This window comes from Strigops habroptila, chromosome 6 (assembly GCF_004027225.2).
Source record: "Strigops habroptila isolate Jane chromosome 6, bStrHab1.2.pri, whole genome shotgun sequence".
Classification (NCBI taxonomy): Eukaryota; Metazoa; Chordata; class Aves; order Psittaciformes; family Psittacidae; genus Strigops; species Strigops habroptila.
Genome location: NC_044282.2, coordinates 51,704,741 through 51,729,520, shown reverse-complemented (window position 1 = coordinate 51,729,520; position 24,780 = coordinate 51,704,741). Strand labels below are relative to the sequence as shown.

Below are 24,780 nucleotides of genomic sequence, written 5' to 3'. Positions count from 1 at the left end.
TTTGCCCATCTCTGTAGTTCTTTGTGGCTGCCTCTAAGAAATGCCAGCAGCATTTGGGAGATGAAAGGAAAACCAGTCTCTACATTCTTGATATTCCTGAGAACACTGGTCAATCAGCTGCTTATCTTACGCTGTTAACTGTCACCACAGCTCCTCTTGGGAAAAAGGCAGAAAATATGACTTAACTCACCTCATAAAATAGGTTCTTGTCTTCTAGCTGGTATCTAAGGTCACAGATGGGAAATATTTGATAAGGGTTAGCCAGTAATCCTCTCAGGGATAGGGACTCCCTCCTGGGACTAGATATTGCAAGAGTATCAGTGGCAGAAGATGATCTCATCTGCTTTCACTGCCCCATTTTTCTGTTTTCCAAGAATGGAGACGTAAAAACAGTTTTGGATGCTTACAAAACCCCTTTGAATGTGGCTGGGAGCCAATGGCTGATATTGCCAAGACTGTAAAGAAGAGAGAAAATGTTTTTCTGGGTAGTGGTAACCAAATTCCTTTAGAAAATAGCAACTTCGGCTTAAGGCCCAGGTGCCTGGTGCACAAAGACATTATCAGTGTCCCAGTTAGATGAGGTCTATTGTTGAAAGTTGTCAGGTATCTTTCTCCACTCTTTTAATCAAACTCTGCACAATTGGTACACTTCTCTTCTGAACACACATTGAGGTCTATTGAGGCATCACTGGTAAATGTAAGAGATTTCTTTCTCTTAATTTCCTAAAGTATATAAAGCCATAATAGGAAGGGTATTATTTATAAGGATATTACTTACAAAAAAGATCAAAAAAGGACTTGGAATAAAATGAAGATCTATAAGCTGTTTTGGAACCTGATCCTCACCAAGTTCAGTCCTGGCTCTGCTGCCAAAGTCCTTTTAGATTATGAAAAAAAGATCTGTATCTCTCTCAAATCCTCCTTTCCCAAATACCTCCTGTCAATACTATCAACACATTATTGCCAAAGCTATCAATATAAGGTGACGTGGTTTTGGCCCAGTATCTATAATTGCTACCGCAATACCCGTGAAAACTAACACACATAATGAATGCCATATATATGAACATCATGAAATAAGGCCCTCATGGGCTTAACCAGCTTAGTTCTACAGTTCATACTGGATCAAGGATTTTCTGAAAACTCTCTGCCATCAAACTCTGCTATCAAACTAAACCACATGAAATTGAGAGAAATCCTTGACAGGATGTTTACAAGCAGAAGCTTATCCTATGTGCATGGATTATGTCAACTACTTCGATACACTGACACACACGCATAAATATATATAAATTTTATGTACATGTACATACACGTGTATATCTATAAGCACATGCAAATAAAACACAAGCTAAATAAAATTCATCCCTGTATTTTGTCATGAGTATTCTAGTCAGAATACTGATACACTAATTTTCTTAAACTCTACGCTTTCAATTCAAAGAGGAGAAATGGCATTGCATTCCTTTTCAATTGTAAAACTTACTCGGCAATTTTGGTTCCAGAGATGAGAGTGATAGTTTGTCAGAGCAGTAATTTAATGCAGGCCCACACACAGAAACTCAGATCAAAAACAATCTATCAACAATGCAGTATTCCCTCCTCCTGCAGTGTAGCTGTACTTCAATTTGTTGAAACCTGAAGGTGATTCATTGGGAAAAGATAAGAAATCTTGTCCTGAGAGTTACATATAACACCAAAGATACAGGGATAAATCCAAAGTGATCTTAAGAGACAAAACCAGCCATTCAAAAGACTGAGGTACCTAGATGCAAAAATACTGCACTGTAGTCACTTAAATTGAAAGCCTCTATATCCCCTCTGTGACAATAAGGAAATGTAAGTGTATTTAAAATCTACAATAGGCCTAATTGAGCATTCTTTGAACTTCACCAACTACATTAATTATTCAGATCTTCCTTCTATAATTCACCTGACTCCTAGTGCTGTGGAGAAAACTAATTTGAGATCAAAAATAAATTAAATATACAAATTCAATACTATTACTATACTACTTATATTTAACCTGACAAGCCATGCGGTTTACTTAGATCAGTCAGCAAGATTCATTCTTTAGCACAAAAATGCGTCACAGAATTTCCTGTTCCTACATCATCTGATCATCTTGCTCCACAGTTCTTAGAGAACTGTGTGTACATGTGTGTATATGTGTAGAGATCAGCCTGTAATTAATTAATAAGTTGTTTAGGTAGAATGAATCAAAAATGTAGCCTGTGAGAAAAGGAGACATTTATACGGTCATTGCAGCTTTAATGGTTTAATTACAGATAGTATTGCAGTTTTACTTATGTCACATGCAGTTCACAAAACGAAAGAAAAATGCTCTGTGAGCCACTGACTGCTGTAAGCCACATATTGTGATCCCTCTCTCATTTTTAGTAACGATTTTATTGCCTCCGATGTAAATAGCATTTGTTTGCACAAGGGTCCCAAAATCTGTCCCATTATCACAGAATCACAGCATTGTTAGGGTATACTGTTGTAGACTAAATAATAAGGTCGGTTTTACCTCAAACAGTGAGATTAACGGAGAATTCACTAAGAAACTCAGGGAAAAAATACACAAAGAAAGTAATATCAACATTTTATTGGTGTTGAGGTAGCTTGCCTTATTGTGGAATAGTCAGCTGAGATATTAGCAGTTTGTACAGTGATATTTTTCACTTTTATTGAGATTTTAAACAATAGGAGCAAGGAAAGAGCAAACAGTATCATTTACACGTCACAGCAAATCCAGATTACACAAAGGCAGCAGTAAATGCCAGCAGTTACGACGTGAGCAGCTGCACGGAACCCAAAAGCTCCATCAGTCACATGCGCACTGCAATTCATGCAAGCACCATAAAAATGATACTAAAAAGGTGACTGAGTGTAGGTAGTCTGTAATTTAACATAAGCCCTCTCCTGACAAAGTAAGATGCTTGTCATTAGTGAAAGCTGGATTATTAGGTGGTGAAGTGGCTATTGGCTATAGGCTCTACTCATGAAAGGGTGACAGGATCAAATCTGTCACTGCTGCACTCTTCATACAAGGTATGGGTTGTGATTTTGGCCATTAAAGATGGGCTAGATAGGTCTGCTGGCCATTTGAATGGGAAAGTGCTGCTGCATCTCTTCAGGTGCTAAGGAAGATTTTGCCTGACTGAGTTAATGACAGGTTCAATCACAGATGGGCCCTCGAAGAGACCAAAGATGCTCACTCTATGAGGAAGACAAAAATACTTTTAAAATGGAGGCAGACATCTAAAAATATTAAGAACCCAATGTATCTTGCAGCTCCCATGGCTTAACAGATGAAGAAACTGAAAACTAAAAGAAAAAAAAAAAAAAAACACACAAAAAAAAAACCCCAAACACGAAAAGGCAAAAAATTTTAATTTCTTGCTTGGTTTTCTGTTTTGTCTAAAGGAAATGATGCAGCTTATGTTAATTTAGTAAAATTAGCACTAGAGTGTCTAAGCAGTAGGACAAGAATACGCAATTATATTTGACTGCAGAACAGGAACACACAATTGGTTTTCATCTCTTCTTTATGTTAAAGAAACAGCTGCATTTTTTTTTTTTTTTTTTTTGCTGCTGGTGCATTTTTGCTGCTTGGAAAACTAAATAAATGGTTACAAATTAGCCATAACAGAACTTCTTTTTTTTCAGACTAAGCTATAAGAGAATAAATTTATTTATTTATTTATTTTTTAGCTTACTGGTAGAAATTCTGAATAAGACATGTTTAGTTCCAAAATTTACATGTAAGCATTGCTATGCATCCAAAGCGTCCTCCCTTCCCTATTTGATTTACAAGCATTTCTTTGTTCAGGTACACCACAAAAAGAGCTTGCTTATACATCCAAATATGCATGTCAAACAGTTCATAAGACAAACACTACAGAACAGCTACTGCATTTTATTTGCAAATTATAGCTATAAATTAAGATGGATTTTTAAAAGGGGATATTAGCATTGCCTACTGCTAATTCTGAAATAAATAAAATTATAAGGAGTGGATCAATTTTTGAAAGGTTAAGTAGTTCTGGTTTGATTACATGTTTGAAAATCCACATTTAGACTCCTGCTTTGGAAACTGAACTGTAAATTTCTCTAAATTTACAGCAATTACTGATTGCTTTTAAACTAGAACTAACACAGAAGTATCTGGTATTTTTGAACATCTTCTTTTGATCCCTAGCTGAATGAAGAAGTTCAGAAAGTGAAGCAAAGACGTGACATGGCCAGACTTTCAAATCTCATCATTTATTCCGTTTCTCAATAACTGTTATCCTATATCAATCCATTCCTCTGAGAGCAATGACACTTTAAGACATTTAGACACTTTAAGACAATGACACATCCAGACATTTTAAAGCTCTGGATGTAGTCAATGGGTTTTGCATACGGATTATCTGAAGGACTCCAATGGGAAGGGAATCTTCATCATGTTGGTGAGTGAAACAAAATGCTGAGTAACTTGCCAATCTACCCAAAAGCACCCAGTCTGTCACCACCCATGCAGGACAAGCCTTTGCAGATTATGAGTGCTTGCTTCAAAGTACCATTAGTATCTACACGCAACTGTCATTGCTTTCATTACTTACTTTTTTATTGCACTCAATATTGAAAAAACAGCTAGAAATGATATAGCTTGGAAAGCTGGCAGAACACTATTCATAGGTGTACTGCCATCTTCTGGGAGAATTTATCCAGTTTTTCAGTCAGATGAATAAGCCACCTAGTCCAGTTTCTGTCCAGTATAGTGAAGATGTTGATGTCCAGCTAGCCAACAGCACAACTAAGAGCTTTGCGTTTTGATTTTATAATCTCTTGCTTCATTCAGCACCAAGAAACAATCATCATCACAAATTGCAGCTATGAGCACTAACACATCAGACTGCTTAGGAAAATCTCTCTCATGGCCACAAAAGGCAAGAGATCAGTGTAAAACATTATTTTCAAACAAAATGTTCAACATTTTTAACTATTGGCTCTATAATTCCTGCTCCTACCCAATAATCCAAAGCAAAACATAATGTTGTTGGGTTCCACATCCAGTCAGAGATTCATTATGAGTTTGATATATATTAGCCAATCTTCAAATAATTGAAGAGTTATTTTGTATCTATATTTTGCCTAATGGTGCACACTGACCCTCTAGAGCTGGCTGTTAATAACCTGTTTCATAACATCCTCCATGCTTAGACAGATCAGCTGGAAATCACGAAGGGGTACATGTCTCTCAAAATATTTTAAGGCTGCTAATAAATAGCCTGGATGTCACAGAAGAAAAGCAAACACTCCAGTCTTTTGAAATATTTTTTCTCAAAATAATTCTGTTCTCTTTCATAGAGAACATTGAGAAACATTGCCCAAAAGCTCCTGCAGAGATCACAGTAATTTTAAATTTTTTTAAGGCTAATACATATCAAGTGTTCACTGCTCTTTATAAGACAGGTTACAGAGTTTCAATCTGTAGGTCCTGCAGTGCAGAGGTAAGGAAGCAGAGAAGAGAAAAAGTTTACTCCATCCTATTATGTAAGTAAATGTTATTAAATAAAACAATCTGTTTAACAAGCCCAAAATACGTGTTTTATGAAGCCTCAAAAACCTTAAGTAACAATATATTTTGCTGCTTATATTGATAAGCCATGGACATGCCAGTTACTTTCAGCTATATCCAGGAAAAAAAAAAATTTATTACTGTGTAATTCATTTGTAATCACCAAACTTAGCAGGTTTCTTAAGTTATCCTCTTTCAATTCTATCACCTTTTGTCATAGCCCGCAAGTATATCAGACTGAGGAGATATAAAAGGACTACCCATTAACCAGTGCTGAACCTCATTTTTGCTGTTTATGCTAATAAGCAATTCCCAAGCTAGTTTATCAGTTAATGCACTCAGATTCTCAGTCACTCTACCAGGAATTGCACCCATCAAAACAGATTTTAAGGCAAATGCCTTGTCTTGAAATTAAATGAAACAGCTACTACAGCTGATAAATGCTGGTAAGCTCAGGACAGGATGCTAAAATTTCAGATGGGTCAATGACAACAACTCCACCACCACCTTGTCACAGCTCAGGCTCTGACTAACACAGAACAAGGTTTCATTTGTTTAGTTGCTGAATGCTACCAGCTGCTTTTTCCATGTCCCATCTAACTCTGACCACTGGAGAAGCTCAGCTGGGGCTCTCTGCCTGGTGTTTTGAGGGCAAAAGTTAATTGCAATCAATTAGGTACAATGATGTCATCTAATGAACTCAGCCCAGTCATGTACCTTCAGACTTTCTGTTACCAAGAATATCTGTGATGTTCAGAAGGATGTCAAATAGAGGTATTTTCCAATCTCTGTTTATTCTGCAACTTATCTTGACCGTTTTCAGGTTCCTAAAAATGGGAACACCTGGGAAGCTCACAAGTATGAATGTTAATTAATGGATAATGCTGCCAGCAAACAGCAAACCCTTGTCAAATACCTTCTTATTCTCCTCCTATTATCTATCCAGTTAAAAGGACCTTGCAAAGAATGTCAGTCACTGAACATAAAGAGGTTCACCGACAACATCAGTAATGAAATTCGTCTTCAGTGCTCCACGGAAAGCTTATGCATACAAACAGGAGTTCACAGAAGGAGGCACATTCCCCCTGCACAGCTCTTCTGTGCTGTAAATACCCTTCAGAAAACTTACTACAGACAGGCAGTTACAGTAGAGAGGTACCAAAGCTTGTTTTGGGGATGGGAGAGGACTGGAAGGTAAGGGGTGAGTGATTTCTCTTTGTATTGCGATGTACAGGAATTATGATCTAAGTGTCCACGCTCACTCACGTCAAATAAAAATGAGACTATTCAATTTGAAACCGGAACCAGATGCATTTCCAAGATCCAAGCATGTTTCCGGGGCTGCAGATGAATGGAAATAATTTGCTGACCAGAAAAAAAATCAATCCATGATTTTGTCAAAGCCAGAAGTCACAAAGTAACAAAGTAAACAAAACCAGTATTTTTCTAATGCTGGATAGAGAGCACCCCACACTGTCTCAGGAAAAAAGAGAAAGAAAAAAAAAAAAAAAGAAAGAGAAAGGGATTTGGAGATAAATTTCATTAAAATAGGGACATAAAAATACAGATCTGTTTTTGGTTTCCAGACAGGATTAAAGTAAGCCTTCACTTTCCTCCCCTGGAAAGCCCAGTGTTCCCTGGGGAAAGCTTGAATATTCTCCTTTGTGTGGAGAGAAGATGCAGAAACCATGATGACCTAGAACACAGGACCTTTCCAAAACCAGATTTAAAAATATCTCCCATCCGTGAGGATGAGAAGCAGAAGGACTGGAGGGATCTCTGGTGCAAGGATTATTAAAACCCACTGAGCATAGTCGTGACTACTCAGGCTTCTTTGCCCCTTCTGGTTTCTTCTGTAAACCTCTGATGGTCTTTGCACCAACAGTGAAAGCAAGTTCTTCTATTGTAGATGGCAGTGAACAAGCAAAGTTCTAGAAAGAAGGTTGTAAAATTATTGCAAATTAATTTTCTTGTCCATGAAGACGAATAACTCATGATGTTGCCCCTTGGCTCCAGACTACACCTGCCAGTCCAAAGAGTTTGTTTCCAGAGGATAAAGTGTTTGAACAGTTCCCTCCATTGTCCCACTCCAGAACCCTTGCTCCTTGCCCTCCTCCCAGCCTCAGCCTGGCAGAGGCTTTCCCTTGCGCTTCCCAAACTTTCTTTCAAGTGATACCCTCTCTGGCTGGAAACCACGTAAATGCCTTTGTTTGCCAGTAACCTCCAAGGAACAAACACACAGCTCTTCCCCAGTCTGGGAGGGGAAGAGCCCTTCACCTCTCTTCTGCATGTGTGCCATGCCAGAGCACCCAGACTGAGCTGTAGACTCTGTCTTCCAGCCCGAGTCCATTCGAGGTTCATAGATTTGTGTTGCTGACAGCAACACATCTTCGCAGTGACCAGAGCTGCAGTTTTCTAGTGTGGTCCTAGCAATATTTTGGCAGAAGGGTCTAGAAGAAATAAAGATGCTTTGATAAAAACTATTCTGACTAATTCTAAAACCCTAAAGTATTTATTAAAGATGCACATTTATTTGGGACACAATGAAAATTCCAGGGTTTAAGAATTACTTGAGCGCCTCTTAACTGATTATGTCAAGACACGAAAATGAAGCATCAAAAATCATCAGATACTTAAGCAAAGTGAGCAATATATTTTTGCTGACATTTGATTCACACAGAAAGTGACTGTTATATTCATTAATGCATAAGTTTTTTGACTGAATACGGATAGACGCTGGAATAAATAATTGTTTCTTTACACCGTCAGAATTCAGAAATGTTATTTCAAATATTTACAAAGGCAAGAACTGCAATACAGTTTCTAGTTAACTAATCTAGAACAAAAATGATTGCTTGCTTTCCCACAGGAAGAAACCATCGCGTTTCACACATGCTTCCTTTCCTATATGATTAACTGGTACTTCTGAACCAACAACAGACAACCTGCAGTAACCATTCACAAGGGGCCAAAGTCATAAATAGATACAGTCTCAAAAATATTTATCTAAAAGCAAAACAACTCTTGAATCAGCTGAACATGATAGGTTTGCTTGGCACATATTAAGATATTAAGTCTACATAATATAAATATCTATTAATAGTGAGAAGAAACTATACCAAAGGTATGGATAAATATAGAAAAAGCCTATAAATAAAAAAGACTGCATATAACAGTCCAAATAGACTGTGCTGGAAGTCTAATCTTATTAATGCTTTAATGAAAAGAAAGTTAATTTCTACCAGCACAACACGCTCTAAAGAGTAAGGAAGCAGCTGGAAACACCTATTGAGGGTATATAAGCTGTCCTCCAAAGATGCTACCCCAGATGCTGTCATCCAAGAACATCAGCTTTTTCAGTTTTGTAAAGTTCTCCCACTGTTGCGGCAGCAAAGCAGAGTTCAAAGTTTTGCACTGCCCCATTAATTCACTCCAGGCTTTATCTTCCTGCCAATAACTCACATGTCAGGGCTGCTGGTTCTTTTCTTTAATCAACAGGAGGAAGGACTGCAGATCTGCACAGCCAGTTGCTATGTGCTGCCTTACTTTGGTTTACAGAGAAGGGCCAAAGAGCAGGGAGAAGTTTTGAGACTTACTAGAAATATTTTCCCTTCCAGTTAAGGAGCCATGCACATATTTCAGCTCAGCTAGAGAAGAACTGAGCAAGAAAACTGTCCAGGCTCAAAGTGGCACAACAATATTTACAGTATGATTCACAGTTGAAACACTTGCTAGTGGAACAGAAATGTCATTTCTTTCTGCAATACTTGTGGAAGGAGCTAAACAGGTAGGCAAAGCACAAAAGAATAGGATTACCACTTCCCTGACTTTCTTCCATTATTTCACATTCAAACTTAAGAGGCTGCTTGAATTTAAACTATGTATCTTGAAGCTTTATAGCACTTATGATAAACAATTCAGTGGCACAGGTGAGTCAGAGAGATTTCATCACTTGCACAGTGAATGATGAAACTTTACAAACCACAGAAGTCTGGCATCCATTCAGAAATTAATTGAAATATTTTGCTCAAAATTACTGGAGACTTTGTACAAAGTTTAATGATTATGTAGCTGCTATACTATACTATAAGGCACTCTTCAAGCACACTCATGGACTGGCTGATTAGCATGTCAAACACAGTAAGATATATGAATGTCAGCAAAACATAACAAAGAAAGTTAGGTCCTGACTTTAAAATGAAAGCCTTTCACAGCCTTGAAGCCAGTTTTGGAATAAGTTTAGTGCTAAGAAGTAATTTTAAAGGTAATAATGATCCTCAAAGGAACAGAATTGAACTATTCTAAGTATAAAAAGTATATATTTCTGACATCAGCACACTGAATCAAATTATATCTGAAAAATTAAGAAAGTATGGAAAAAACCTGTCTGACCCATCTAAGGAGAAACAGATTGGATTTCAGTGAGCTAAATGGAGTCCAGGGCTTAAGGACAAAGGTTCAAAAATATTAGGAGGGATAAAAATGCAAACCAATGTATTCAAAAGAGCCCAGGGAAATCAGACTTTTGTGTGGAAAGCCTGTCAGAAAACAAAATTTCTTGTCATGGAAACTGAAATAAAACCAAAACCTGTTCACAATCATAATGGAAGGGTGGGATTTTGAAATTTTCTCTGGAAGAAAGTTTCCAGGGGAAAAAAAAAAAAAAGATCAATTCAGAGACATAAAAATATGTTGATTCTGACCTGTGAAATGCTTTGTGTAGGTAAGGATGAGGATTTCCTTTCAGGAGTTCAGCTCACCTCTATTTATATAATTAAAATATTAATAGCTATGTAATAACAATGATTCTATGATTCTACATAATAACAAAGATACTTAGTACAGAAGAAAAGCCTTTTCAGTACTATATGCAAATACAGGCATGACAAATCAAACAGATCACAAAAACAAAAAAACAAATGAAAAAAAGATCAAATATTTCTGGTTTGTTCTTTGGCTTTTAAAATCAGACATGAAATGGAATTATTAGCACATCCTTACAGGGGTGCTGCTGGGAAGATAAATCACATCAGTGTAGTGCTCACATACCAAAATTATCTATACCAAGAAAAATTAAATAAATATAACAAACACTGATAGTAACCTTGGAATTTGCTCATGGCAGACTGTCACTGCATCTCTGTCATGCTCCCAAGGACCCTTTTACTGAGTACGAATTATTTCACTCTGTTGACATGTATTCCCAGTTCTCTCTACAAAGGTCCTTCCTCCTTTTCCACCAGTGAGACCATGGGAAAATACTGGCCAGCACCACAAAGGATATCAACTTCTCCCCTCAAGTCCAAGACAGTCAAAAAGGCAATTCAAATGTACAAGGCTGGGTCCCACCATCTAGCTGTTTTCTCCTCACCACACACCAAGTTCTTGCGCTAGGGACACCTCTGTGACACAGGTAGGTAGCCCAGTAAAGTCCTTACTTGAGTAAGTTTTCCTATCCCCAAGAAATTGACAAGTTACACAAAATTTTGGACTGTTGCCACAACTATGGAGTCACTGAACAAGTGACTAAGTTTTCCTATCCCCAGGAAACTGACAAGTTACACAAAATTTTGGACTGCTGCCACAACTACGGAGTCACTGAAAGAACAGTTGGGTCTCCATTAAAGGACAGTAATCCAGGGTCTTTTCAACTTTCAGGGAAGCTCCTTTCCACTCACTCAGCAGAAAATTATTATTCTTTTAAAACCTGTGTCATAGGAGCAATCTGCTTTACCTTTATAAAGACTTACATCAGCACAACTGAGATACCAAGCAGCTTGAGTTGGGTCTTCACTCCCCCTGGCTTGAGCTCAGCTCTTTTGTTTCCTAAACAGCACAGAAAAAAACCCCTATGCTTTGTCTTCTTCCAAAAGCCTTTCACGTACATCCAGATCACTCTAACTGCCCAAGCCTTCTCTTCACTAGACTGAACAACATAAATATTAACAAATAATATCATAACAATCTCTTTCTTAACCCTACCTCTACATTTTATTACACTACTTCTGAATAGCATTTGCAAAGCAGTTACTGGTTGATGCTAGTTTATTTACTGGAAAGAGCTCTATTCGAAACATATTCACTAATTATTGCAGAAAAACATAAATCATAGAATCTTAGAATAGTTTGGGTTGGAAGAGACCTTAAAGATCACCTAGTTCCAACCCCCCTGCCACAGGCAGAGACACCCTCCACTAGACCAGGTTGCTCAAAGCCCCATCCAACTGCACCCTGAACACTTCCAGGGATGGGGCAGCCACAGCTTCTCTGGGCAACCCGTGCCAGTGTCTCACCACCCTCACAGGAAAGAATTTCTTCCCAATATCTCATCTAAATCTCCCATCTGTCAGTTTAAAGCCATTCCCTCTTGTTCTACCCCTACGTACACTTGTAAAAATCCCCTCTCGAGATTTCTTGTTGGCCCCTTTAGGTACTGGAAGCTGCTCTAAGGCCTCCCCAGAGCCTTCTCTTCTCCAGGCTGAACAAGCCAAATTCTCTCAGCCTGTCTTCATAGGAGAGGTGCTCCGGTCCTTTGATCATATTCATAGCCCTCCTCTGGACTCCATTTGTAACTACTACCTAAAAAAAAAAAAAAAATCATCTTTTCTCTGTTCAGCCTTCAAAGTTAGACTCCCATCAAATGAATCACATGCACAGATGGGGTCAAACATGAGGTCAACAAACATTTCACATGGGGTTTTTTTGTGCTTTATAACAAAACTCTCACTCATAAACTTGTTCAAATGAGCTTACTTCCTTTCTCAGGAGGTGATTTTTCTTGTAACTACTTTTTATTTTCTGTCTTGAGCAAACTAGATGATTCATTTCTCCTGACCAATCACCACCTGAGCGTCACGTACATCAAGGGAAGGCAATGGATCAGTAACAGCAGGCACGGAGATGACAAAGATTTGGTTTTTTTCTCCATCTATATTCTCCAAGGAAAATAAGCCTTTCCCAAAGAATACAGCTATAACTGGATGAAAACATTTTTTTTGTGAATAGAAAATTCATTGGAAAAGTCTGTGACAGGAAGATTGACTTTATTTCTGAATCCAGCCCACAGTTGGTGGGAATTTTCCACAAAACAAACAAACGGAACAAAAACAAAACTAAAAAGGCAGGAGGGCCTTTGGAACAGTGCATATTTCATTGTGAAATTTTCTGAGAGCATCTTGTTTCCAAACATGCTGAAATGTTGCATTTCAACATACTCTAAAAAAATACTTTTTTGTTGTGAAACTTTTTTTTTTTAATGTAAAACCAGCCTAAATTTAATTAGATGCAAAAGAATTAACCCCTCAAAATCAAATGAAACATGGAGTGAAAAAAAGCTTAAGGGTTCTTAATGATTTTTTTTAAACAATTCAGTTCAGCAACCAAACAGAAAAATCTATTGTTTGCTATAATAAATTATACTAATTTTTTAGACAACTGTGACAGGACAGCACAGGGGATGATTATTTCCACCCCCTCATACTAATATGGTTTTTTTTTGGTTTTTTTTGACATTTCATTAAAGATGATCTTAAACAAGTCGGCCAAAACTAAAATCAGCTCTTCCAACAAGACCTCAACTTTTTCCATTTCTCCACAATTAAGACACAACTTTCCCAGTAACAAGAGGTCTTCTTCAAGATCACCACCCCCTTTTTGACCACCACACTCCCCACAGGAAAGGAGTGCACAGACTGAGAGACAACTGATATCCTACGTAGCTTAAATGTCAGAAAAAGAAGCAAAAGATGTGATGGAAAACAGAAGTGCTGGATGACAGAATGGCTGGCACGGGATCACATGAAACTTCAATGAGAGCCACAAAGGAAAAGCCTAGTCTTTTGCATCCCAAAGCCGCTGCTCTCCACCACGAAAGCCATCCGCCTGAGCCAGCCCAGATCCATCCCTGATGCTCCATGCCCGCCTGCACTGCCATACCTACAGTTTTCTCTTCCTGGTGAAAGCAGTATTGGTTGAGGATCCCTTCAGTACAATTTTTCTCCAAATGACCACAAAAAAATGCTTAGCTATCTGCTTTTCCAACACTTGAGCTGCTTCACACTGCCAAAGATAACTTTTAATTAAGGTGTCAAAAACTGACAGGATGGATCACAGAGATGGTTTCCTTAATGCTGAGCTGTCTCAGATTCCAAACTCCTTTTTCAGCTACTTTTTTTGACCACTTAATTAACAAGCAGTTCATCATCTGACTGGCCAAGAGAAAGGTATCTCAATCTCCATGAAAGGAGTCAGAGGTAGGAAAGAGCCAGCAGTTTTTCTTTCCTGTCCTTACTTTTATATGCTTAAGTGTATGTAATTTCTTTTTATTTTTTTCCAACAAAGATCACTCTGAAAACTGTGGAATTATTTATCCATAAGAGTTGTAAAAATGTTTTTGCCTGCCTTTTTTCACCAGACAAAAATCCACACATTTTTCTTCTCTTTTTCTCCTCCATAAAATATATATATATAAAATCAATTAGCCCATGTAAGGTTTACCGTGTTTTTTTGTATGGTGAATTAGATTTGTGATGGTGAAGTCACCTGCATTCCTGCAAGTCACCTGCAATATCCTGCATTGTAAAGGAACTGTACGTAGAAATCATATGTGGGAGAACATGATTTTAGCAATACAAAGCATTTCTTCCTGACCTCATTCCCCTCCCCCTTTCTTTCAGTTTGCTGAATAGCTGGGAACATTGTAAGGGTTATATAGCCTGATATATGTTGTAGGCCAAAAAGGGGAGTATGTGTTGCCAAAGCCCTCTTGCCAAAGCCATAAAGTACAAAATCAAAAGGAAAAGAAAGACCACAAAGTGAGCTAGACTGTCCCCAAATTTATCTCCCAATTACACTCCACATTGGTTCATCCATTCTGAAACGACTGCAAGAAGAGAGACTGCACTTTGCCAAAGCTGCGCTATGGCATAGTCCTCTTCCTTGGAGATATTTCTCTCTAGGAGTTGAGAAGAGGAAAAGCATCAAGACACAGAGGGTAAGATTTCCCAGCAAAGCATCTTTGCAGCATGTCCCCTTTACAGACACGGCTCTTGCCATCAGCCCCTTTTTCCTGCTCCGTTACCTCCTTCCAGCTGCTCTCATTGCATTTTTTCTTTGATTTCAGGTCTGAAGAAGCATTTTAATGACTGGGGAAATTGGCGTCGGATTGATAAGGACATTGTGGATAGGGCACAGAAGATTGCAGTCCATACAGTGCACCCGTGCAGCAGAAAACCACTCATGCAGAGATGTCGTCTTCTTTCTACCCATCGCCCCAAGCACAGAGTATGCAAGAGATGCCTGATATATCCATCATACAGATTCCCTACCCTGATCCCCATATTCATCTAACACTTATTTTCATATGGACACTCAGTGGCCCTAAAGACCCTCCAAACACTGAATTTTCACCTGTATTTCATTATGCTGCTCCCATTCTTGCCCTTTCATTACTCCTATGGCAAGGCAGAAAAGAAAGGGTAAGAAGTCTTTGAGCCACCTTTTCCCCTTTGTCTCAGTATTTGCTTTCGAGGAACCCTTGTGTTTTCTAAACCGTTTCCAGATAACCTAAATCTTCCTGGGATTAATTAAAACATTAAGTGGGGCACACAGAGGTTTGTTTTCAGCAGGTGACAATACAGTGAAAGCATGCTAACAAAACCCAACATTTCTGCTGCAAGTGCCCTTGGCAAAGACCCATGTTCCCACTTGCACTGCATTGCCTAATGGGATCACTTTACATGCACCGCACATCCCCAAAATGCAGGAGCTCCTCAGCAAGTATTAGCACAGTAGATTAACAGAGGTTACCTTTGGTGCCAGACATCTAAAAGCCTGCACAATAATGCTTTGACAGCTGTCCAATCAGTCTGTAAATGTCTAGATATATAAAATACCCAAAGAACTAGCCTCCCATTTACAGATGCAGTCTAAAAGCCAAGAATACATGACACAAAAAGCTGAAACTAGAACAGAATCAGATTAATACCTCAATTTCTATTAACCTTTCATTCATGTACCACAACTATGCATGAATCCACATGTTGCTTCTGATCAGTATTAAATTCATTCTCAAGCTCTGTAGCAGTGCATTTGACATCACTCCAGACTGAAATGCTGTACCCTATCTTTTCCTTCAGATTTGTCAAAAAAAAGATAAATCTCCAGATAAATATTGTCTATTAATTTTTATTCTTCAGTCAATAAAAAAAAGCTAATGCTCAGGTGTGTGATGCCAAAGGCAAAATAATAGAATTACAAAATAAATGTCAAGAAATTCAAGCTTCCCCCACATCCTACCCACCTGCCATTTCTCTTTCCACACCTATAACTAGAGTTATTTTAATTTTAAAAATAGCCAGCAAGGAAAAATATTGCAGTGGTTTTGGTATGTTTTGATTTTCCCTTTAAAAAAAACGTAAAGTTGGAACAACATGAAAAATTATTGTCCCAAGGGAAGCGGGGTGTTTACAAAAAAGTCATGTTCATTTTTAACTGGCTTAACTTCAATTGCCCTTCATTTCATTCAACACTCTCTATCACCACAGAACGGAAAGATTGTTACTTCATCCTCTCCCGAAATATTTAGAGATACAAGAAAGAAAAAAAAAAAAAAAAAAAAAAAAAAAAAGTGTTTTGCTTTCCACCCAGGAGGCTTATGAAGCTGTGCTGTCAGACACCAGCATCGTTCTGGTTCATAAGGAATTCCTGTGCACTCAGGCATTTAACCAGCATTTTGGCACCATGAGTTATTTATTCATCATGTTTTGAGATTTTTTTCCTCCAAAGATCCACAACCCAAATGGATACTTATTCGTGCACTCTGGAGTTACACCAACTGGAATAAAACACCAAACATACATCTGCCTGTATGAGGACCTAAGCTGGTCTTCAAATACTTGATTAAATAAATACCTAAAATCCCAACGTTTACAATTCAGGATCAGTCCCTAGAAAGGGATGTCATTGGGTGAGAAAATAATGAGGTCTGCATGAAATGGCCTCTGGGGAGGTAGAATAACATCACTGAATTTGCTGTTGCCACCCTCCTATGCCCTCTAAGAGACCTGGGAGAGAAAACAAAAGCAAGGAAGCAGTTCAAGGTTCAGGTATTTAGCAGCAGCCTTTTGAAGGCTACTCTGTGTTGTGTCAATGCAAGGGCTTTTGCTGAATCACACACAGGTAGAGATCTGTATATAACCTTGAACCCATTCCATTAGCTGGAATAAGATGTTATCCCACAGGCTTTGAGCTGCAGGTACAGTATGTCCTTTTTTCTAAGCCAGTTTCTGGACCTGATGCTGTCTCTGCCTTTTATGCTGACTGGAGCTTGGATGTTTCTGAAGTATTGCACATGCTATAAATCCTCCCAGCTTCTACCCCATTTTCTAGAAACCTGGAAACTAGAAGTGTGAAGGAGTTCAAAACAGTTTCTCTAGTCCAATATTATTTTTTTACAGTATCAAATGCCATGCATTTCACAGAAAGGGATTTTCCCTGCTCCTACTCCTTAACTATCTGAAACAGCTGTCAACCTATACCACAGTTAATTGCCACTCCTTGTGCTGGTACCACTCCTTAGTTATATGAGTGAGGAAGGAGGGCAATGCCCAGAGTAGCAGTCAATAACAAAGTCTTGTAACTTGTCTAGAGACACAAGGTGACTTTTTTTTCTGCTAGATTGTGCTTGGACCATAGGCTCATGATGAAAAATTAACTACAACTGCACAAGGAATTGAAAAAGAGGTCTCAGCAAGTCAGGACATTTTGCTATGCTTAGAAGAGATGTTGCAATTATTGTGCAGCAGGAAAGTGCTGAGATGATTTTAATGGCATCTGCTGTCTCTTGATTGACAGAGCATAAACAATGCAGAAATATAAGCAACAGCATTGCAGCCATACAGCACTAGACAGCAATATTTACTGACTGTGACCAAGGTATTGCTATCAGTCACGAACGGCACATCTAGACAGGGTTATTCTGATTTTGTCTGAGAAATATCCTCTTTTGGATGAAGAGGTATTAGCAGCTTCACAAACACTGTCAGCTAATCAAAAAATATTAGAAAAACTCTCCACAGCTTAGTGGTTTTCTGTCACTTGCTCTAGATGTCAGGAATGTGTGGAAATGAATAAATGTATTAATACACAGCAGCCTGTCAGAAGCTCTTGGCACACTGTGAGCCCATGTACCGCATTTGCCAGTCAAATTTACGTGATACCCTCAGCACTCCCTGACACCAACCCGTTTACATAGAGTCTGCTTTTAAAGGGTAATGACAGTGCCTGACACTAATTTCTACGTAAGCCACAAGCGATGTTTAGTTTACAGGCCTGACACAGATGTGCTGTTTATTTAGCTCATGTTTACGCTTATTAATTTAAGCCACATTGTAAATTTTCTAACAAAAAAGCACAGTCCATAAGTTTGTTAATGGCTGATCATATACACAGCAGGAGTCATCACTAATTTCATTCTGGCTAAGTTCTGCCTGCTGTCATCCAGGTAGATGAAACATGCCATTCTGAGCTTAGAGAGACTCTCATTCTGGGACAGGGACAGGACTGCTGGACCACAGACTGGGTGGGAAGCAAGGATAGGGTAGTAACAGGAAGGGATATGAGGCAAAAAGAGAGTAAAGGGAAGAAAAGCATGGGTGGAAAACATAGGAAATAAAGGGAAAGCAAGTGAGGACTCTGTCAACTTCTGTCTCTTTTCCTTTCTTCTAAGGCCCTCTCAGGCTCTTCCATCACCCCTTTTGATTAACAGCTTCCTAACTTCTCCTGTTTCTCTTTTCTCATTCATCTATATTGACCTTTTCCCTCTTCTAACACAATCCAAAAAATGGTGGCAGCGAGGCACGAGCTGTGGGCACTTGGGTGACAGCCCCTGCCAGTGGGAAGCTACTCAAACAGGGAAACGCGATGCAATGCAGTGGTGCCTTCCCATGCTACATTAGGGAAAACGGTTGCGAAGATGAATGTTACTGTGGAAACACTGAATATTGAAAGGGAAGTGTTTGCTATCAAGACAAAGAAACTAACATGCCAGTAAACAATTTGTATAAAGACAAACAGGTCTCTTCCACAGAAAATGAGACGCATATCTGAATGGTAACATTTACTGTGCCTTGGGGTCTAAAACAGTAGCTGGGTGGAGAAGCAATCTTGCTCCCAGTTACACCTATGTGAAGCCAACACGCTGGATTTACCCCAACACAGGGAACAGAAAACAAAGCCATTTTTTAAGATACAACTGTTTTGAAAAAAAGCCAAGATGTCATTACAGAAATCAAAATAACATACATTGCATGATACACAGGTATGTATTTTTCCTTCTGATATGTTCCAGAAGATACCTGACTTTTTTTTGTTCTTTTTCTTTTTTTACAAGCTGTATCTACACACAAAGTCAGAGGAACTTAAACAGTGCCACAGCCTTAATATTGATTCATGTGCTTGATCAAGAGCTTAATAATTTTATGACATATTATCAGTCTGTAAAATTTAATACAAAATTTGTATAGTCTGTGATTGTTGGGTAATGCTTAATATATAAAACAAGATTTTTTCAGTAGCAGTCTTTTTCAACTATTTAATACAAATTTCTTACCATTTTTGTTCCATTACAGTATTTTTCACTGCTTTTGAACTTCAGTAGCACTGTAATATATCTTTATATAGAGACTACCAAGAGAGTTTCTTTAGACAGAGAGTAATTTTCATGCTGTTATTCTGCTGGTTCCTATTAGATTTATACACACACATATTTAATATTTTATATCATTGCATCTTTGTAATGTTAATTGTTCAGTGAGAACAAAATACATTTAGGTGATCTTTCCCTTTTGGTATTCCTGCACTAACTATGGGATAAATAAACCTTAATTATCTGTCAAGCATCACATACACTTAGAACACTCAGCAAGTCATAAGGCAAATTTTGAAGTTTCTCCAAAGCCTAAAACAGTCTCTTTAAGTCCCACATCACCATATTGGTGCACCGCAGTCCTGAGGGACACCTGTTTTTGAGGTATAGGTTGATCCACCGTATTCTTTTTTCATAGAATAGTAGACTCATAGAATGGTTTGGGCTGGACGGGGCTTTAAAGCTCACCTAGTTCCAACCCCCCCATTATGGGCAGGGACACCTTCCACCAGACCAGGTTACTCAAAGCCCCATCCAACCTGGCCTTGAACACTGCCAGGGATGGGGCAGCCACAGCTTCTCTGGGCAACCTGTGCCAGTGCCTCACCACCCTCACAGGAAAGAATTTCTTCCCAATATCTCATCAAAATCTCCTCTCTTTCAGTTTAAAGCCATTCCCCCTTGTCCTATCCCTACATGCCCTTGTGAAAAGTCCCTCTCGAGGTTTCTTGTAGGCCCCTTTGGGTACTGGAAGCTGCTCCAAGGCCTCCCCAGAGCCTTCTCCAGGCTGAACAAGCCAAATTCTCTCAGCCTGTCTTCATAGGAGAGGTGCTCCAGCCCTCTGATCATCTTTGTGGCCTCCTCTGGGCTCACTCCAACAGATTCATGTACATCTTACATTGGGGACCCCAGAGCTGGATGCAGTACTCCAGGTGGGGTCTGACGAGAGGGGAGCAGAGGGAGAGAATCATTAGAAATCCTGAAAAATCAACAGAAACTAAAATCGATTGCCATCTTCTGGTTTTACTCAGTCTTGATGTCAGCTCCTACTGAGTTTGATGTGCCTTGAGTAGAAACTCAGTAAGGGCTTCAGCATTTAGCCTAATAGTAACAATAATAATAATAAAAAGTTCAGCCTCTATTTAAGGAAAATATCAACATCACAGTATCTTTCATTCTCCATTGCCCAGCAATCTTATTTAGTTACTAGACAAATGAAAGAAAATGAAACACTATGGATTTCTATAAGAACCTTGAGTTTCTCTAGTACTCCTTTACGCTAGGCTCAATGGCTGCCCTTCCTTTTAAGTAGCCCTAGAAGATCCAGTTTGAACCACAGCAGGATTAGCTGGTTGCATAAGAAAAACCTGGAGAGGAGAGGAACACACAGAGCTGCAACACTCTGCCAGGCAATGAGCAATGTTCCAGCCCCTAGTACAAACCAAGAAATCTGCCATCATCAACAGATGAGCTTTAGAAGAAGAAGCTGAAATAGTTTGATACATGAGTGCCCACCCTACATCTCTGATAGGCAATATATGGTAGAGGAAAGCATGTCCACACATCTCTGGTGCTTGGTATTACAGCCCTGGTCTGGGAACCAGTACAGCTGAGATGCTGCTTGTATTTGCTCCTACTGAGGCAGCAATCTCCAGCAAAGGAGTAGTGCTGACAGCAGGGAGCAATAACTTCTAAAGACAACATCAGATGTTTGCTTCAGTGCCCACAAAACAAAGCCTCTGGGGAAGCCACCAGGGCAGTCTTGATCAGAAGAGCGTCCTCTCCAGGCACCAGACTCACTCAGGTTTGCAATGGCAGAAGAGGTGCCATTAAGCTCCTGCCCTCCCTACACCAGATGCTTCATTCCAGGACTTGCAATTTAGACCCTTTAGGACCTGATAGAGCTTGGCCATGCTGGACACTGGGAAAAATACCGGCACAATGGGAATAATTTATTTTAAAAAACTAAATATGTATTGTGCTTTTGGAAAGAAATTCATAAATGTTATGCTTCCATGGAGTAAAAATAGTATGTACGAATGTATTTTCTGCCCCAACATAGGGAATGGGTTCCCAACTCCAAAATTACATCAGTGTGTTAGTGAGCACAGTTTTACATGTACATAACTCCTTCTTTTTCCTGATGAATTTGCAGGTAAAAACTTCACTGACTTGTGCGATAGTTCTTACATATTTGTAATATAGCTCTACCTGAAGAGCAGCAAATTATAAAAGCAGATTCTGTATAAGCTATCAGATTGCTGCAGGGGAAAAACAACTAATAAAACAAAAAAATTTTCCACAAAACCAAACAAACACTGATCTCACATGTAAAACTGTTTTCCTGACTTCTCCTCCCCCCAAAATGCACAACATTAGTTGTGTAAAAACTAAACCACCATATGAGGCATATTTAAAGTCTCATATAAACAATGAAGCTGTTATGGCATCCTCAGAGCAAAGAATGTCCAAATATGGCTGCGAGTTAAGTACCCTGAGAATTAACTGCTCTTAATAAATTCACTGAAGTTTAGAAGTCCACATTTACCAAGAATCAGAAGAGAAATCAAGGGAAGAGAACACGACTCAACTCATTTTCCTGTACCATTCTCTAAAGATGCTGTGTTATAAGCATCCTCCATATCTTGGATGCTGGAAGCATCTGTTGAATCTTGGTCACTGACTACAATTCCTACTGAAGAAAGGCTAGAAATGAAGGAGTGCATCTTTTTTGCATAAATATCCCTAATATTAAAATAAGGTAGGTCATTACATTTCTCTTTGCGATCATTGTTGCATTGGTCTGGATCAATATCTTTTTGCTTTTGATAGTACTTAGAAAACTTATTGAAAATAATGGTGATTGGAAGTGCTACCACTAGTATCCCACAGATAATGCATAGGGTGCCAAGCAGCTTTCCAGCAAGAGTAACTGGGTAAGTGTCCCCATAACCAACAGTGGTCATGCTGATGGTTGCCCACCACCAACAAACAGGGATGCTTTGTAGTTCTGATGAGTCATCATCTTTCTCCACTGAGTAAACAAGCACTGAAAAAATAGAAATCCCAACAGACAAAAACAAAAGCAGCAGTCCAACTTCCTGATAGCTATGTCTCAAAGTGGCACCTAAAGACCGCAGTCCTACGGAGTGCCTGGCCAGTTTCAGGATGCGAAATATCCTCATTAACCGCAGGATCTGAACAACTTTCCCCATATTTTCTATGTCTTCACTTTCTTCCTCTTTCGTGTCCACAGCCAACGTGGCATAAAATGGGATAATAGAGACAAAATCAATGATATTCAGTGGTTTCTTCCAGAACTTCTTTTGACTTGGAGCAGTGATGAGCCTGATCACTAGCTCAGCAGTGAACCAGATGATGCAAGTGATCTCCACAGCTTCCAGCACAGGGTCTTCAATCTCTCTGTCATTGGCGTCCAGCCTTTGAAACTCTGGCATGCTGTGAATGCACATGGCCACAATTGACGCAAGGACAACACTCAGGGACGACACAGCAATTAACTTGGCAGATAAGCAGTATGCAGGATTTTCCATTCTGACCCAGATCTTCTTTCTTATTTCACCAAAACACAGATTGTCAAACTTTTCCAGCTCTTTATCAAACATGGATGATTCTTCATTAGAGGAGTCTATACTTCTGTCATTGCTCTTCTGATCCCAGTCTTTCTCAGGACCTTCTTCTTTTCTTTCTTGGTACCGATTGCTGCAGCAGGAATCAATAAACAGCTCATTTATCCCCCAGTACTCTATTTCCTGACAGAAGGAAAAGACACAAAGTTCTTCCATGACATGAAGTTTGCCTGTATAGTAAAAATTCAGAACATATCGGAACAAGGAAGGATTCCTGTCAAAGTAATATTCCTTGTCTGCAACACTATAATCATCACACAGTTCTAGGATAGCCTCTTCTGAATGGCACTTGAGAAGTTTCCCAAGTCTGGTGTGGGGAAATCGGAGCAAGGTGCTTTGATCCACTGATTGCTTAAAGCCACCCACATTCAAATTGATAAGTTCTGCATCTTTGCCAGGTCTGCGGAAAAATTCACCATAAACCATTTTGAATAGATGAGTTCCACTTCTGGTGCCCAACGAGATTACATTGAACCTGAAAAGAACATAAGGTACCGTTAGAGCGTTTAATTCAGTTTCGCTTTTGTGCCACATCCTTTTTTCCATGTCTGGTTACTGTGAAATGCTGTAAGAAAAAAAGAAATGAAGTAATGGATACCATTATTCAGCATTTCACAAAAGCACATTTAAATCAGGTTTATGGCTTAACCCAGCTTTAGCAAATCTTAAATCAATAGGTTCTGGTTTACTCTCTGTAATCTTTTCTAGTATGGAAGAAGAACGCCTAATTCATCAGTAAATCAGTCTGTGTTCTACTATCACATTAAGTCATGAAATAAGTTTATTTTGATGATATAAAAAAAAAAATAATCTTTAAACTAAAGACAGAAAACTTGTCAATCCATCAACACATTTCATAGAATCATAGAATGGTTTGTGTTGGAAGGGACTTTTAAAGGTTATCTAGTCCAACCACCTGCAATGAGCAGGAACATCTTCAACACATTTAGGACAAAGCATGAGAGCAGGTGTCTCTCACTTATGGTGCAAGTAGAGTTGTATTGATTTATATAATGTTGCAATTTATAACCCACTACTTTCACCATTATCTGCTTCAATGTAGACCGCAATTACTTCTGTTGTCATATCAATTAACTTCTTTCTAGAGTCACCCACAGCAGAGCATTCTGTATTCTTGAAAAGATATCAAATGCGCATTTGACGCTTTCCAATTCCTGACTTCAGAGTTCTGTCTAGTACATATTTGGGTATCTGCTCCTGACTTCCTACTCACCTGGAGTGTCACAGCCCTCTTCAACCTTTGTCAGTTCCAGAAGCAATTCCTATCCTGCCACAGCATAGCCACAATCACTAAGGCAATACTGAAAAGTCGGTGTTTAAATGTCATTTCTGGAAACAGGGGCTTCCAGAGATGGAACTTCCACAGTACTTGCTGAGGCAAAATTACTGTGGATACCTGCAGATAGACAGAAGGATATTTCAGTGTTTCCACACTTTACTGTCAGTTAAATCATTCACCTGAAACTTAATTCAAAAGGCAGACACAGTTACTAGAAAATAAGTTAAATTTTTCAAAACTTAGCTCTTGCTTTACTTCTAAGGAACAGTTGTCTTCAAGCCAAAATTGGCAGTTCTTACACTTGTCATGAGATTATGTATAACTTCTGACCATAAGGAGAGCAAATTTTTTTTGCTCTCTGACACTTAAGCATTAATTTATGTATACTAAGCTAATTCATTTCAATTTAATATGGAAGTCCATGAATTTTAAATGTGACAAGAGCGCAATGTAATTCTCCAGTCCTAACAGATGGACTCGTATGCAGCACAGAAATTGCTTTGGTGCTCTTCAATGGCTTGGGTAAGCTACTCAAGGAACAGACTAATTTCTATACCTGTTCGTCTTTCAGTGCCTCCTGCAACAGCACCAATTATGATTTGAAGTTAGGACATGT

At 38.9% G+C, this 24,780-nt stretch overlaps 1 protein-coding gene across 1 annotated transcript; it reads right to left on the bottom strand.

Moving 5' to 3' along the window:
• Positions 1-19,009: 19,009 nt before the first annotated feature.
• KCNS3 (potassium voltage-gated channel modifier subfamily S member 3) lies at positions 19,010-24,126 on the bottom strand. Its single transcript, XM_030490639.1, has 2 exons — positions 24,099-24,126; positions 19,010-23,339 (listed from the first exon to the last, which is right to left on the bottom strand). Exon 2 carries the CDS (start codon positions 23,288-23,290, stop codon positions 21,806-21,808), a length of 1,485 nt encoding a protein of 494 aa, XP_030346499.1. The 5' UTR covers positions 23,291-23,339; positions 24,099-24,126; the 3' UTR covers positions 19,010-21,805.
• Positions 24,127-24,780: the final 654 nt, after the last annotated feature.